The sequence below is a fragment of the Astatotilapia calliptera genome, chromosome 7 (assembly GCF_900246225.1).
Source record: "Astatotilapia calliptera chromosome 7, fAstCal1.2, whole genome shotgun sequence".
Taxonomy (NCBI): domain Eukaryota; kingdom Metazoa; phylum Chordata; class Actinopteri; order Cichliformes; family Cichlidae; genus Astatotilapia; species Astatotilapia calliptera.
The window spans coordinates 17,009,051-17,025,490 of record NC_039308.1 but is presented as its reverse complement, the minus strand read 5'-3'; the positions used below and the strand labels follow the sequence as shown (position 1 = coordinate 17,025,490).

The 16,440-nt window shown below is 41.9% G+C and overlaps 1 protein-coding gene across 1 annotated transcript in view; it reads left to right on the top strand.

Annotated features, from left to right (window-relative positions):
• The first annotated feature begins 1,629 nt into the window (after positions 1-1,629).
• Positions 1,630-16,440, top strand: part of col27a1a (collagen, type XXVII, alpha 1a) — a 65,868-nt gene continuing 51,057 nt past the window's right edge. Inside the window, exons 1-4 of the mRNA XM_026173433.1 lie at positions 1,630-2,203; positions 6,159-6,229; positions 10,706-12,411; positions 15,352-15,405. Coding sequence (XP_026029218.1) covers positions 2,151-2,203; positions 6,159-6,229; positions 10,706-12,411; positions 15,352-15,405 — 1,884 coding nt within the window. The 5' untranslated portion in view covers positions 1,630-2,150. The remainder of the gene's footprint in view (positions 2,204-6,158; positions 6,230-10,705; positions 12,412-15,351; positions 15,406-16,440) is intronic.

Genomic DNA, 16,440 nt, shown 5'->3' with positions numbered 1-16,440 from the left:
ACTGGCACAGCACATGCGAGTGAAATTCTTGTGTGCGAGCCCCACAAGCAACAGAGATGTGCAAACACAACAACACAAACAAGCGAAATACAAGAATGGCCAACCTGAAACTAATAAATATATGTACAATATATAATAGTGTATGTGTATGCATATGTGTAGGCATACTGTAATTCAAAGAAAACAAAAAAATATGAGTTAAAGTAATAGTGGGGTAAGTTGTAACATTTGCATGGTTGTTACAACTAACCCAGGCTGTTGCTGTTACAACTGACCCAGACTCCTATAGCCACGATCTAGCTCGCATTACAGCTAACACCTAAAACATTAGCACTAAAGACATGCACAGAATATATCCCCATAGACATACAAATAACATCATTTAAGTTTGATGAGTTTAACTGCAAAGCAGTTAGTGCTATTAGAAAATGAAATAAAGTCAAAAAACTTACTTTTTGGCATACAAATTAGTTTCTTTCTTCTAAAATTGTCTGTGTTTGTCGAAGGGTGCTGATTTTTCACCAGTGATAGAAGAACTGAATTGCGCATGTACAGAGTGAATCACATGATTTGAAACTTAGCCCTGATTGGAGAAATTAGAAGTGTTACAACTGACCCACGTTACAACTATCCCCGGTCTCCCCTACATATATATACAAAAACCTTGAATTTTACAATGTTTATTTATCGGATAAAATAAGCTTAAATGTCGGAAACAGGCCGGGGGTGTCCAAATTCAGAGGCTGCGTCCACCTGGGGACCCGGCCTTCGCGGTGTAAGTGGGCCCGAAACCGGGTAGACCGGAAATGAGCGACTGTGAAATTGAACGGTCAGGATTACGTCATGAGCTCTCTCGGTGGAAGGAGTGAAGCTCTGCCGTCTGCTCCTTTCTATCTAAAATATGGCGTAAATTTTTCGACCATCTCACACTTCTGTTTAATCAGTTTTATTCAGCTGTGTGAAAACCCCAGAGGAACCCTCCCGAGGGATTAATAAAGTTTGATTTAATCTAGTCTAATCTAATAACTTTAACTATTTACTCAGGAACAAATAAAACACCGAAAAAGGCCAAACAATAACATGTTTAAGTTATTTGAGTGACGTTTATATCATGTTTAACCTGAATAGCAAAAGACCGCGGGGGTTTGAAAACGATGTGCCGGGAGTTTGCTGCAGATATTTGAAGTTTACACAGCTACATTCTCGCCTGAAAATATGTTAAAAGTTTATTTTGCGACCCAGAAAGAGTAATAAGAGTGATATTAAAACTAAGTAGCTTCAGTAGCCATTGTTGGAAACTGGAATTGGCTGGGCCAATCTGGGATATGGTTTTCCAATTTTGATGTCGGGAGAATGGTGGCTCCGGGAGATTTTCGGGAGGGGCACTGAAATTCGGGATTCTCCCGGAAAAATCGGGAGGGTTAGCATGTACGTGTGATAGATAAATTAATAAAATAATAATAATAATAATAATAATAATAATAATAATTATTATTATTATTATTATTATTATTATTATTATTATTATTATTATTATTATTATTATTATTATTATATTTAAGCTGTAGCTGTAGGCGCTCGTTTCTGGCACTTTCTAGTGAAGTCCTTCCCATCGTGTCACCGTGCTTCATTCATATGGTTAGCCGGTGCTTTGGATTTGGGGTAAGATCCTTGTGGCCACCCCCTGAGAAGGCGTGTAGTTGCTCGATGCAACCGCTGGGCTTGTAACTTGACACCTGGCCGTGCGGTGCATTTGCCATCGCTTTACCCACAGAAAGCCTATTTAAAAAGGAAAGGGATGAGTCCAACGCTCCTGACTCCGTAACCCCCTTTCAAAAGAACCCAGCTTTCGCTCTCCCTCTCTCTCTCTGGCCGCGCGTCCCTCCAAACTGGATCGGCATAAATGAATGAAACACAAGGGAATATCGACAGACAACCGCACAGGAAAACTCTCTGTCAAAGCAGCCTGTCAGGAGGAATTTATACTGGACTTGACAGGCAATTCAACATGAGTTTTTTCCTCTGGAACTTCACCTCAAGCTTGTCAAATGCGTAAAGCGGCGACCGGTGTCTTTTTTTGCCCCCCTTGCAAAGGAGTCACACTGTGATTAAAGGATCAGGTTTTTGACTGCCAGGACAAATGAATACAAATGAATTTAGGCACCCGAAGGAGAGATTGCAGAACCTCTCATCTAGACACAAAGTAAGTGACATTTGTTATCACTGTTTTATTTTATTTTAACGACTTTTTTATGTTATGTGAACGGGAATATTCAAAACATGTGTACCGAAAAACAGTTTAAAGACCTGGATGCCTCCATGTGCGTATCTGATGATGTGCCGGCTGGCTGTTATCCAGCTCACAGTGAAGAAATTATGTCCACATGGGGAATGCTGAGTCTCTGAATGGGGTCTGTTTGGACCATGGGTGTAATTTGTTATTTGCATGGAATACCAAACAACTCCATTCGTGCAGATATTTTTTACCTCCCCTTTATCGGTTCTTACGTGAAAAAGCCGGTTCATTCGGACGCAGTTTGCGTAGGTCGTGTTTAATATCCGCACGCAGTTCGCTGACATTACTGGAAGTGTTCATTAAAGTGACTCATCTGACAAAGCAAGCAAATTAGGGAATCATTCTTACCCATAAAGTTTCATGAGAGGTCCATCAGCATCCACTAAGCCGTTTGGTAGATTATTACGCATGCTTTTCATGTTTTTCCGTTTACGCGTTCCCCACATGGCACTTTTACGAAGGCTAAATAAAGGGATACTTTTTTAATGGTTAAAAACGTTTTCCCCAAACAAACAAGCCTAAACGAACGCATACGTTTCTGCGACAGCCTTAAAGTATTTAATCAAACATCTGCAACCGATATGAGCTTTACTAGAATGTGATATAAATTGCAGATGTTTTATGGACGTGTTTACAGCATAGGTCTCCACAGACAGTAAGTACACATGGGAGCAGCGCAAAGCCGTCTGTACTACACTGTTGACTTTTTGGTGAAGTTCATGCTGCAGCCTAATGTTGCTGAGCTTAGATGTCATCCATTGATCCATTTCTTTTTTGCATTCAGTTGTGCACGCAGGCGCGATTCTAACCTCATTGAGTACTGAACAGCTGGTTTATTTGACAGATTGCTGGCGAGATAGCAGCTGTACAGTCATTTAGGGAGTAGGAAAGTCCGGACAGTTGACCCATCGTCTGCTCGTTTTTCATTAAAACAAATTGGCGCAGGTTGTGTCGGTTTATCACACCTACCTGTCGCGCGTAAAGAAACACGGCTTTCAAAAGCTTTGCCTCCTCACTGTGTTAGTCACGACTCCACGGCGCTACGACTGCATTATTATGGACTGTGATGAAGTCGAGTCTGTCTGTCTGCGATGTGTGCAGAGAGTTTCATTCTCTGTGTGTCCACTTGGTGTCTCCCTTCGTGTCCCGCTCTTTACTTTTCACACGCAATCAATCCTCAGCAATGCATGATTTTTTATCCTTGAAATCAAACTGAAAAGATGAAGTTTTAAATTGATTAATTGATGACTCATTGACCAAAGGATTGATTAACTGCAGTCCCTTCCAAAATCCAGCTCAGAGCCTGAGTACTCTGTAGAACAAGGTGTGGATTATTTGAAAAACTGTCTGGAGTGAGCCATTAGCTGACTGCAGGGAGAAAAGTGGATTGACACTCTTAAACCCTCCTCCTCCTCATCAGCCCTTGTTAGTGTCAGCTCATCCACAGGAATTTTCCACTGTGTGTGAATGTGAGTTTGTGGTCAGGGGGAAGGATCACCTTTGGGAAATCCTTCAAGAGAATCAATAAGAAGGCCAAAATTGTAAATAGAAATGGAAACTACACTGGCCTTTCTGTGTTTTTCTTTTTCTTTTTTCCCTCTATAACTGCAGAGAGGTTGGTGCTTCTGCGTATATGTTTCTGGGGGAATGGTTTGTCATGGTTGTTGGGGGGGGGGGGGGGGGTGTCTAAGAACACAGTGGAAATATTAGCAGAACATATCGTAGAAGAGAGGATATTTACTATTAAGTTTGCAGATTACTGATGCTGATTTTATAATGAGCAATACCTTTTTGCCACTTAGGGAATTGTGCAAAGATTGCAACAGTTTCTATTCACTCACTGTCTCACTCCTTCCAACAGTTTATCACTCTGTTAAATTGGTTGTTGATCTCTTACCATTATTTTTCTTAAAATGGCAGATTTGTGGGCTAATCACTTCTTAATCTGGAGATAAATATGTTATCAGCAGTGCATGGCAGTTTTTCCCCCATTCTTAGGCTGCCTAATGCAGTGGATGACTTAGGAGGAGGGATTGCTCATCCAGTCTGTATTTTGTCCACTCAGCTTAGGGAAGAATCCCCTCAGGGAGTCATCTCATAGCTCGCTGTTGCAGTATGAAAACCACACCACACAGGGTCAGCGTACAGATGTCAGTTTATTTGATTTAAATATCCACTGCATACAAATCCCCCTTCAGCACAGCCACCTTCAAATGCTCCACACAGGAGAAAATCCTGACCTGTCAGATGCCTTTCAAAAGCCCCCTCTCCTAATGAAAATCTAAACAAGCTACTGAGAACTTTTAATGTGAAAAGCCAAAGAAAATGGTGCTGTTTCCTAGGAAACCCGGTCCAGTTTCCACAGATGTAAACAGCCCGAGGAGTAGAATAAAAGTTGTCGGGGCTGCAGTAAAAACCTCATCATTCATGACTCATTTTCAGAAAGCGGATCTCTCCCTCCGCTGATAAGACACTGAGTCACACAAGTCCACACACATACACACACAGTGACACACAAACACAAACACATCCCGAGCAACCACAGCCAGCTGTGTGTGTGGATGAGTGTGATGACGCTTCATTAGCAACTAGAGGATGGAAGGGTTGGAGACACAGACACCACAAACATGGATGTGAGCACACTGTTGCACACGTGCATTCAGATACACACACACACACACACACACACACACACACACACACACACACACACACACACACACACACACACACACACACACACACTGGTTAATGTTGGAGCTGTAGAATTGTTTCTGAAGAGAGGCAGACACACGTCCTTGTCTGGGATAATGCAAATCGCTCAGCTTATGCAACAGTCACCGTCTTTCCCACATTTATGTATTTGGAGCCCTGTTTGCCTACTGTGGCCCACCAGCAACAGCTGTTATACACATTTCCTCCTCCAGTGTGTGTGTCTGTGTGTGACCATGTGTGCCTGGATGACCTCCAGTGGTAAACAGTGGTTCCCCCAGCCTGTCACCAGATCTCGGACCCCTACTGGGATCTCAGTCCACTTGCCAGTCAGTTTCTTTAAGTTATGCTGCACACCTGGATGCGGTGAGGGTGCTGAGAGACATTTTGTTTTTGTTTTTTCTGCACATGTGTGTATGTACGAGCGCACATGCATGCACATTTGGTTGGTTTTGGGAGTCTACTACAGTATTTTTGTCTCCAAAACCACAATGTGTGTGTGTTCTTGTGTTTCAGAGAGATAGAGGCTCGCTGAGATCTAAGTGCTTTAGCAGACTCCTGCTTGTGCCCTCCTACTGTAAACAGTTGTGTCACAGTTGAACAATATGTTAAGGCATGCCTTCTATGGTTAAATGCAAATAATTACATTCATTAATACTACTTTTTTGTCAGGGTTGAGACAAGTGTCCAATGTATCTGTAAATTGAGATTTGTGGATTTATTATATGCTGGAACAAAGACTTTTGCATTCTCATGTTGTGACTTGTTAGACTGTTTGTCCATCAGGGACTTAAACGTAGGACCGGACTACCTCTAGAAGCACTATGAGGCTCTGCAGTTACCTTGGCAACACCTCTAAGTAGTTATTTGGGGTTAATGAGGCCAAGGCTCTATCTAAATGAATGGGGAGAGAATTATATCTTTAATGTTAATGGTAAAAAAAAAAAGAAGTTTCTGGCTTTATTTATGACTCAATTCATGGTGCCAATATGATCAACATCTCTGCCTTAGCCAGCAATCACATTTGATTGATTGATCATAGTATGGATACAGTTAGTGAGGAATAACTATGAGAAAAAGAGTTAAATAGTCTGTCCAATACCACGTGATTGTTGCCTCTCTCTGACATCCTTCTCTTCTCTTCTTCCAGGAGAGCCCTATTGCTCTGTACCATTTTATATTGTACTTGTTACCTGGGACTTACACAAGTACCCTCTGAAGGTAAGCTTTCCATACTCACCTCCACGTACTGCACTTTCTGACCTCTTTTGTTTGTGCTGAAAAAAACCCCAACTCTGTAAGACTGTAAGGAACCCTGGTGAGGTTTTGCAGTTATTCTTTGCCTTTTTGGTCAAGGCCCAAGCACATAAACACTTTGCTAAGAGAATTGGGCCAGCCGTTGCCATAACAACAGGTGTTGAGTAAGCTAAGTCCAAGGATCTAGGGAGTGATCAGCTCAACCATTCAATGATCCAATGTTGACCATTAATCTAAAAAAAAATGTAAAATCTCATGTCAGTCAGAGGTTAAAGTCAAAATTTTGTCTGGACAGCTGCACTGCTGAAGACCCCACTTAGCAAAGCATTTGTAAAGGCTAATATTCTTCACAAGGGCAAAAGGGAAACGTTTGACGATGTGAAACGTGTACTAGAATTCAGAGATGCCTAAATCAGGAGCTTGCCTCCACTTTGCAGAACATTTTATACAGTTAAGTTAATTCAGTTTTATTCATACTTTATTCATATAGCACCTGTTTACAAAGCATTTAGCGAGATGCGCCTTATTATTGTGCTCAGCTCTTTTGCAGGCATGTTTCATCTACCGTAGACATCCTTCTCTACGGTAACTGTTCAGTCTCCTAACAGGAGACTGAACAGTTACAGGCTTGCTGGTCAATATATAGTCAAGCATTTTGCAGCTATCTAAGCCACTGGTATTGGTCAAAAAGACTGCATAAGGACTTTGATGAGGCGAGCAGAGTCATTATCCAGTAATGTTTCTCCATAAATGCAGGATGTTAAAACATTTTCAGCTGATTGCTAACAGGCTTGCCTTTAACCGAGATCTTAAGTCAGTGTTACATTCACAATCTTGCATCCAAGTAGCCTTAAAAATCAGTTATTGCAGATTTAATTGAAAACGTTGAGTGTGTTTCTGTTTGATCTCCTTTTGGTACCATTTGGAAGTTTCCTCTGATGAAGAGTTATTGATACAGTCCAGTGAACTGCCCCCCTACTCTAGTCATTATGATTGAGGCTGACAGCACACAGACTTCAGTAGGCCCGACAAAGCAGTGACTGAAAACTGATGGTCGACAAAACCAAATGTCATTTCAGTTCATTACATCAAGGCTCTTCCACAGTCACAGTTCTGCAAATAAGCCTTTGAAAAGCTGACACTTCTTTAAAGTGTCTGGTGTTAACAATTAATGTAACATAACAAGTCTTGGTGGCGATAATTCACCAGAGGTGTAAAATTTAGTAGTCAGACCTAATAAAGTTAGTTGGACATGTTTGGCTCCTTTTTGAAAGCTGAGTTTAGTTTTTAGGCTCCGTTTCATCCTCTAATTAGCCTTTTTATTCAGTAAAGAGTCTCTGTTTTGAACTGTGAAATGCAATGAACTGTGAAAGGATGAACAATAAGAGGAGGAATGTTCAGCAATACGTTCTTGCTGATCAGCCTGTGAGCAACTCACTGTCCCCTGGCACACGGATACCTCAGTGCAGCCTAAGACTTCTTTTGGAGGCCAGAGTCAAGGATTAAGTTGTATATTGAACACTGACATGATTTTATTAGGAAAAAATTTAGCATTTTTTTTCTGCAGTGGAACAAATTTTAAAATGTAAAAGGGGAACAGCCAGGTAATGATTATGGTGAACAACATCTGCATTTGCACGTCATCCCTCACTTTCATTCTTGAGTTTCCAAATCATATGACTCCCCATTCAGCTCTCCATCCTTGTCTGTGTGTCTCTTGAAACATTCAAATAAATAAATTGCCAGAAGGTTGAGGAAAAACAGGAAAATTCCAGATAGACCATGTTTTACCATGTTCTGTCCCTTATCTAAGCATTGATCATAAGACGAAGACTTAGTTTCACGTTTTAAACATATTCAGTAGTCTAATAAGTGATGATTCCAAATATGATATTCAGGGAATTCAGGCAATATATTGCTGTGTTGATGATTGGGGATGATGAGGAAATATTATAAACTATTGTAAACTAGCACAGATCGGCCCGAAAGGGATTATTTCAGTATAAATCAGTGACTTCATCCTCTACAAGGGATACGATCAGAGAAAAGAGCCTTGGACTTTCACTCTATCCTGTTTGAGTGAATTGGCACATTGCGAGACTATAAACTCTGGCCATGTGTTAAACATGCATCTGCTCAGACACTTACAGTATGCTTTATATCTGAGACTGTGCTGTTAATTTATGCCTCTGTAACAGTAGAATAGAAGAATTGGAGACAATGTACAGAACAGATAGAGGTAATGTACCCGCCTGCCTCATTGCCAAGTTCCTGTTGTCCTTTAATGCATCAGAGACCACACAGAGAGTAATATACACCATGCACAGTGTGAATATTATTCCTGTTTTATAAAGCTCTAATGGTTTGAACTAAAGGGAAGTCTTACAGCCTTATACATAGCACGTAAGGACCATAAAGAACTTAAAGCAATCAGCGGAGAAAGAGTCGTTTAACTCAAGGTTCTGTTTTCAGTTTGCATATGTTTAATGTCAAAGTTTTCTAAACCTCTTTTTCTCTCAGCTCAAATATTCCTTCAAACTTTCCCTGCAATTATATGTATTTTCAAAGTCTGGGGCCCAACAGTTTAATAAAGCAAGCCTTGTATTATAGAAAGACAAGCATGTCATTCAAGTCCTCACTCTCTATAGTTTACCAGTGCAGCACATCCCAGCTGTCTTTCCCACTTTTTCTGGTATCTCATCAACACTGCTTTTCCATGGATTCTATACACATGTCCCCATTAGACAGGCCCCAGTGACCACAGGTCAGAGTGAGCCCGCAGACAATAAAAATGGTGAGGGGCCTAGGTCTGAGATCACAGGTCATGGAGAGAATGAGGGCTGTGGGACTACTGAGACTGAAACTCTGAACAGAGAGTCAAAGTTGGCTGAAAGGTTGGAAACTGTGCTCCGAACTCTCGAGTTGAGAGATGTTGTACTCACTTGTGGTTTCTGTGGCCATGTTCTGAATGTCCACGCTGACTACATACTGATGAGAAGGACAGAGACGAGATGGGAAAGAGGTTACATGATGACGCTGATGTCATTTAGTTCATTCCCTCGCAAATTAAAGGCTTAAAAACAAAGAGACACAAAGAAACGTGTCTATCAGTATAGCTAACATTGTCAGCACTTGAACATTAGCTTACAGTACAGCATGCATGCATTAATATGAACAGAGATGAATAAAATGTGTGCCTCAAACACACATTTGCAACAAACACATATTTGTCAGCATTACAAAGCATGCAGTGACCTCGCTTTTGCTTTTCAAGTGCGTTGGCCAGGTGGCTACTAAGAAAGGATTAGGTCCTCTAGTCTGCTTGTACGTTCCTGGTACTGGCTGGATGCTTTAGCCTTGACTCACCTGCAGTGAGTGCAATGCTTAATTGGTTTAGCATTCTATTTTTTATGACCATATATCCATTCTTTTCTGCTCTATATAACCAAAATTTCATTTGAGGTTTATGGGGTCCAGAGGAAAGACAAAATTAGGATAATAGGCATACACTGGGAGAGGTGTTTAGGTTTAACTGCAACACATTTGGATTGTCTTATCAAAGGATTTCTAATAATTCCTGTTGAACGTTTGACCTTTTAAACTCTAATCACAGTAAGCTGAGATGAATCTCTATGAGTTTTAGTGTTATAGGGTTCAGTAAGGTTTTAGATTACTGGCAAAGATCAACATTATATTTCACTGTGAGTGCAGTACAGAATGTGGTGTACACACGCTGCCCTTGTGCGACACTTTAAGCTGTTCAAGGCATCACAAAAGCCAGACATATTGGAGCAATGTGAATTAGCAAAGCCACTGACATTTGAAGTAGACCTCTGTGCTGTTCAGCAACATAAGAAACAAGATTGCTACGTACTCCTGCCTGTCTGGACATAAATTTATTTTGGCCTAAAGTTGCTATAAACCATCTACAGAAGCACTTAGATGTGCTCAAAGTCTGCTGAGTTCATTATTGTTTTGAATCTTTCTTTCTTTTTGCCTGTCTCTTCACTCTTCAGTGTTTAAGCTACAGTATTTTGTGAACTGCTTCAATATGGACATGATGCAAGCCTCTCGTAGCATAGGAGTCTTTAGTTAAAACAAAACTTTGAAAAAGTGAAATGTTTTGCACCAAATTCTTATGCAAGAACTCAGATTGTCTCATTGACATTTAAATTATTTTTCCACAACCATTTAAAACATGTTACAGTTTGGGCACAAATTACAGTAAAAGTTTAAAACTAGTCCAGATCTCAGTGTGTTCTCTTGTAGTTCTTGCGTGATGTTTGATTTATATTTCTAAAGTTGCCTATGTTGTTTATTTTATCTTGTTCCTGATGATTACCAGGTACCAAAAATATGAGATAACAATAACCATAAACATCACAAACAAGCATGTTGTAAACACTGCTTATCTAACACAGCCCTTTTCTTCCTCTACAGATGTGGACATTCTCCAAAAGTTGGGGCTTAAGGGAGAGAGGACATCACGCATTCTGCCGGCAGGAGTCATTCCGTTCAGATCGGGGATCATCCTCAACCAGCGGGCGCATATTGAGGCTCCATTGCGATCAATCTTTCCTCCGGCCATCTGGCCTAACCTCACGCTGGTCCTGAGTGTACGCTCTCACCGTATCAACAGCGCTTTCCTTTTCACCCTGCTCTCAGACCACAAGAAGCTGCTTCTTGGTCTACAGCTTGTACCGGGAAACCTGGTCCTACACACGGGACCAAATACCTCTGTGGCACTGCCCTATGAGCCCCACGATGGCAAGTGGCACCAGCTGGGTCTGGGAATTAATGGACAGAGAGTGACTCTATATGCCTCCTGCGGAGGGCAGAGTGTTCATGCAGACTTTGGGTCGGACAGTGAAAAGGGGCTGGCTCCAGAGCTCCATGGCTCGCTGCTGCTGGGGAGGACAAGCCAGCAGCAAACTTCAGCACACTTTGAAGGAGCCATTTGCCAGTTTGATCTGGTCCCTTCTGCACAGGCAGCTCACAACTATTGCAGGTACATTAAGAAACAGTGCAGGGAAGCTGACACGTACAGGCCTAACCTTTCTCCTTTGCTGCCTATTGTACCGAGAGAAAGAAACATCACAGCTACTGCTGCTACCCCTAAACGTGGAAGCCCAGTAACCGCCAGGAAAACCACAGGGTTCAGCCTCGCCAGGAGCGCTGCTGCTGCAGCCTCAGCTGTCAGATATGTGGCCCCCACCCAAACGATAAAACCGAACCAAGGGACCATCATCCCAAAGACCCTGTTGGGAACTGTGATACCAGTTACAGACCAAGTTGGTTTGGTTTCACCACCTCTCAAGACCAGAACCAGCACTGTCACAACACCACTCAGGACAGGAGCACCACCCACGAAACCATCAACGGCAAGACCCTCCAGTCCTAAAGCTTTTAATCAGAAATCCTCTAAACCTACTCCATCAAAACCCACTCCATCAAAACACAGTCCACCAAAACCCACTCCCCCAAAACACAGTCCACCAAAACCCACTTCATCAAAACACAGTCCACCAAAACCCACTCCATCAAAACACACTCCACCAAAACCCAGTCTCTCTTATCCCACTCCATCAAAACCCAGTCCGATAAAACCCAGTCCCTCAAAACCCACACTCTCTAAACCCACTCTGTCAAAACCCACCCCTCAAAACAACCCAAAAAATGCAAGTGTGGGAGCAAGCAATTCAAAGAAACCTACGATACCAGTCAGTACCAGCACCAAACCCTCCAAGACAAAGCCTAAACCTGCATTATTAGACCAAGGTGCAGTCCCAAAGAAACCCCAACCCACCAGAGCCAGTAAAACTCCTTCCAAATCTAAAGTTACATCATCGAAAGCCACTCCGTCCAAACCCAAACCAGATTCTCTAAAAGATGCTCCTTTTAAACCAACAACATCAAAGGTCAACCGCTCAAAATCAGCCACCCCCAAACCTACAGCTGCTAAAACCCCTAAGCCAACAAAGCAACCAATGACCACCAAGGCTCCAGTCACCCCAAGACCTACTAAACCTTCATACAACCCAGTTACACCACCTGCTACTGATGGCTTCCAGAGCTGGGAGGTGCCACCTACGCAATTCTCCATGCTGGTAGAAGCTAAGGGAGAGAAAGGAAATGTAGGACCGCAGGTAAGAACTTTTGGTCAACCTGAGCTGTTTAGTGAGACTGGTTGTGTGTAAATGCTACAAGAAAAAAAATCTATATCAGCACTGGTGTTTTGCAAAATCAAGGTGAGCAAGCAGTGCACAGACTATGTCTCATCTCTGTGCCTGCAGCTGTGTGTGGCAAGTTTACATTAGTAAAGCAATAAAAGTGAATGGAGCTTTTCTTTTAGCTCATCCCAGTCTGCCTTGGTCTTTGTCACTTGTAACAAAGACCAGTGCAGTTTTGATTTAGGTGTTTTTGGGTTAGAAAAAGACCACACAGATATTTAGGTTAATATGGAACAGTCTCCTTTGCCACAGAGGTTTGAAGCCCTGCTATATTTCTCTAATTCTTTTCACCTTACTCCATGCACAGAGCCTTCCAGTCTGGCTGTGACATGTCAGGTCTGACGCCTTGCCGTCTCAGCACCAGATTCCTCTTTCAGAGAGTTCTGGTGGAGGTTGCATGGTCTCGTTTCAAAGCCAGGTCCAGGTCAAAGGTTAAAGCAGTCAGCAAACATTCAGCTTCCCAATACAGGCGTTAAGTTAGGCGAGGCCCTCCTTCAGCATCAGAACAAGTCTCAGAAAATGTGCTTGTCTCCACGAAGCAGAGAATACCTTTGTGTACACAACTGTCTACACAGTTTCCCAACTCAAAATGTGGTCAGAATGATCAGACCACAATGTCTCTGTCAGTGTCTCTTGGGTGTGTTCATACTTGTACCTGTGATTAAGTCATCTTAGTGTAAAGTGCAAGCAGGGCCTGCTCGTTTGATACGTGTGCCTTGCTTATTCTTTGCAGCAGCCTGTCATTTGGTGCTGTAGACTGCAGAATACAGTGTGTCTAGGGCTCGCTAATTTACCTCTGTAGTGATGTCCAGTAGATGCTTTACTGTCATTAAGGTGAGCCAAGTTGCTGGCATTTAGAAACCAGGACCTGTAATCTTGATATGAAGTGCAGTCATTTACCGAAGAAAATAAATTGTAGAAGGATCAGTAAGGGAAGTTTGAAGATTATTTACCAAAGGACTGTCTGGCATATCCACAAGTGCTGATACTGTGCTGAGGCTTATGCTAAATGTAGGTTAAGTTGCACTAAATGTAGGGTAGGTTGTGGTGGAGTTCTGGCCCTGAAGTACAATAAAGCCATAGAAATGCTCTGGGCTTTATCTTAAAAGTGCATGAAAATGTGCATTTTGCCTGACTTCAATGACTGGGTAAGATATTATGAGACTGGAAGACCTATTTATTTTAAATGTGGATGCCTGCACATACACGTGCCTCCTGCTCTGTCTCTGTGTAACTGTGTAGTACCATCAGAGATCCCGAGTGAAGCAGTTATGGTTTCCTCTCAGTATGGATCTTGATTTTTTTTTTTTTTTTACGCATGCCATTAGTGTACTGTGCCAACTCTTTTCCCAAGAGCACAACATTTTATGTGCACGCTTTTCTTGCACACCTTAAGAGCCTTTAACAGTTACAGCAGAAGTGTGATTTGGACTTCCTGTCGCACAGAAACAGAGCTCCAGCTGCCAGAAGAAACATCCAGCTCAGGCACATATACATGCTGCAGTCGCTCTTCTGAAGCACCTTTGGCGCCTCACTCCTACCATGAAAAATGGTTTCCTTTGACATCTGCTCCACTGCATTTTTTTGAGATTGAATTTGAATCTGAATTGACTGTATGGAAACATACTTCTGTGCTCAGTTAAAGTGCACTTTATATATAAGCTTTTAGAAAGGAAACCTTAAAAACGCTTTTTTCAAACTCGCCAAGCACGATTTTCATCGCTGTAAACGTAGAAACAGAGTTTATCGTGTATCAAAGGACAACTCTGTGCACAGCAATGCACAATTCATATATGCAGACGAGCACAGCCAGCATAACTGAAAGCATCCTTTCCAGAAGCCTGAACAAATTGTCTTAGAGAAAAGAAATGAGGTAAGATTGACAGGTGCAAAAAGGAAAAGACAGTGAAGTAAATAAACAAACCAGGCTAAGAAAGGAAGGCCGAGGCAGGGGGTGTAAGTGTGAAGACGGACACTGGTGTATGTTGACGTTGACAGGTCTTCAGGCCACCATAGGGCACACCACCTGCAACAGTAAGGGTGGTCTCTACTTAGGAGGTCATTGCGGAGGAGGAGATGGTTCCAGCACAGTTATAAATAAATAAATAAATAAATCAGAGAATAGACAGACACACTTTATGCAGGTAGTGACTATTATTAGAATAACCCTGAGGATCAGACATGATGTCTGTGTGTGTAAAGAATGAGTTGTGGTTTTCTTTATTTAAATTGTTTTTGAATTAGTCTCTTCTTTCTTAAATTCTTTTTGAGAGCTAAAATGAGTCAATATCAAAAAGCGAGATGCTGCTTATTTTTTACTACTCGACTATTTATCGATTTTTTTGAGGACAAAATATGTAAAACGTGTTATATAAACACTTTACTACAAGATGCTTTAACAACCAGAAGCCCACATTGTTGCCTGTTTTGCCAAAATGACCAAAAATACTGTTTTCCCTGATTTCTGCGTTTTCTCCCTCTTTTTCAATTAAAAGAAAACAAATGAGCACGGGCCTGATATAGACACACAGGGGCATTGAGCGGTGCAGGAAATGACCTGTTATTTCTAGTGTTTCTACGATTTCCTGCCGCAAGGGCTCAAATCCTCTCGATGGCTAAGGGTGAACTCTCAACACCTTGAGATGGAATTACTTCAGAGGGAAAAGGTGTCGCTTTGTGTGCGGTTTTTTCACCCTGTGGATGAATGGCAGCCTCTGTGATGTAGATGAATCCACCGAGAAAATGCATTGGATGAGAGTCTGGTTCTGTCAGTGTATGCTAAATGAATATACTTAGTCATTGTGCTGTATAAATGGTGTATCAGACTGCAACACTAACCAAATAATCTTTCTGTAGGGGCTGCCTGGACCTCCAGGGAAGCCAGGCGTGCTAGGCAAGAGGGGTCCTCGGGTAAGTGTCTTTGACCACCCCCTGACACCTCCAACCAGATCGAACACATTTTCATAAAAAACGATTCTGTCTGTTGTTGAGGGTTTTTTGTTTATTGTTTTTTTTTTTTAAATAAATGTAAATAAGTGTGTGTTTTATCCTACCTGTTGACCTAAACCTCAAAGGCAAAAAAGCCACAATAACCAAACAAGACGCAGTCATGAAAATAAAAGCCTTCCAAGTCCCTCCTATCAACCCAGCGCTCACACATATACTCACACACAAAGTCTTCCTATGCAGACAGATTGACCATATTCAGCATGGGGATGCGAGTGCTGACCTCCCACCCCTGAGCATAAACAGGAAAGCTTCTATAAAGACGGTCTTTGAAAAGGCTGCCTGTGCCACAGGATGCCTAATAAAAGCACTGTAAACAGACAAAGAACACATGGCTTCACTGGACTTTCTACTTCCGACTGAACTGTTGCAGCAGACTGCACCAACACTCCATAGGAATCCCATTCTGGGCTAATGAAAGACTTCTTTTTTCCAAGGAAGTTAAATAAATCTAGTCTTCTTACAGGAGCTCTCTTCCTCTGTTTCTCACTTACTGTCCCATAAAATGTAAGGATTCAGCCTGACATTTGTTTGTAACCACGACGGCAGCACGTTTGCATTGCCCAAACTGAACTATCATAACCCTTTAACGGATTGTAATAAAATGTGTTCCTCTTATCCAGCAGTACCCATAGAGGGAAACAACAGTAGAAGTTTTAACACATACTGTGTTGATTTACATAAAATGTACCACAAAAAAATCAGAATTCTGAGGAATTCTGACAATTTTGGTGTCAATTTTTTTCTCCTTTTGTTTTTGTCTGAAAAATTACATCACCCCCACCAATCAACAACTTGTTGTATCCTATCAGCACATTGCATTATCCCCTAATGTCAATTACCTCATTGATATTAGCGCTTAGCACAGTTGTGCCTGTGGTATCCCTTATGTTCTTGGTGTTAAACTGTTAATTACAAGGAAGGTACTGCAAACCTGCA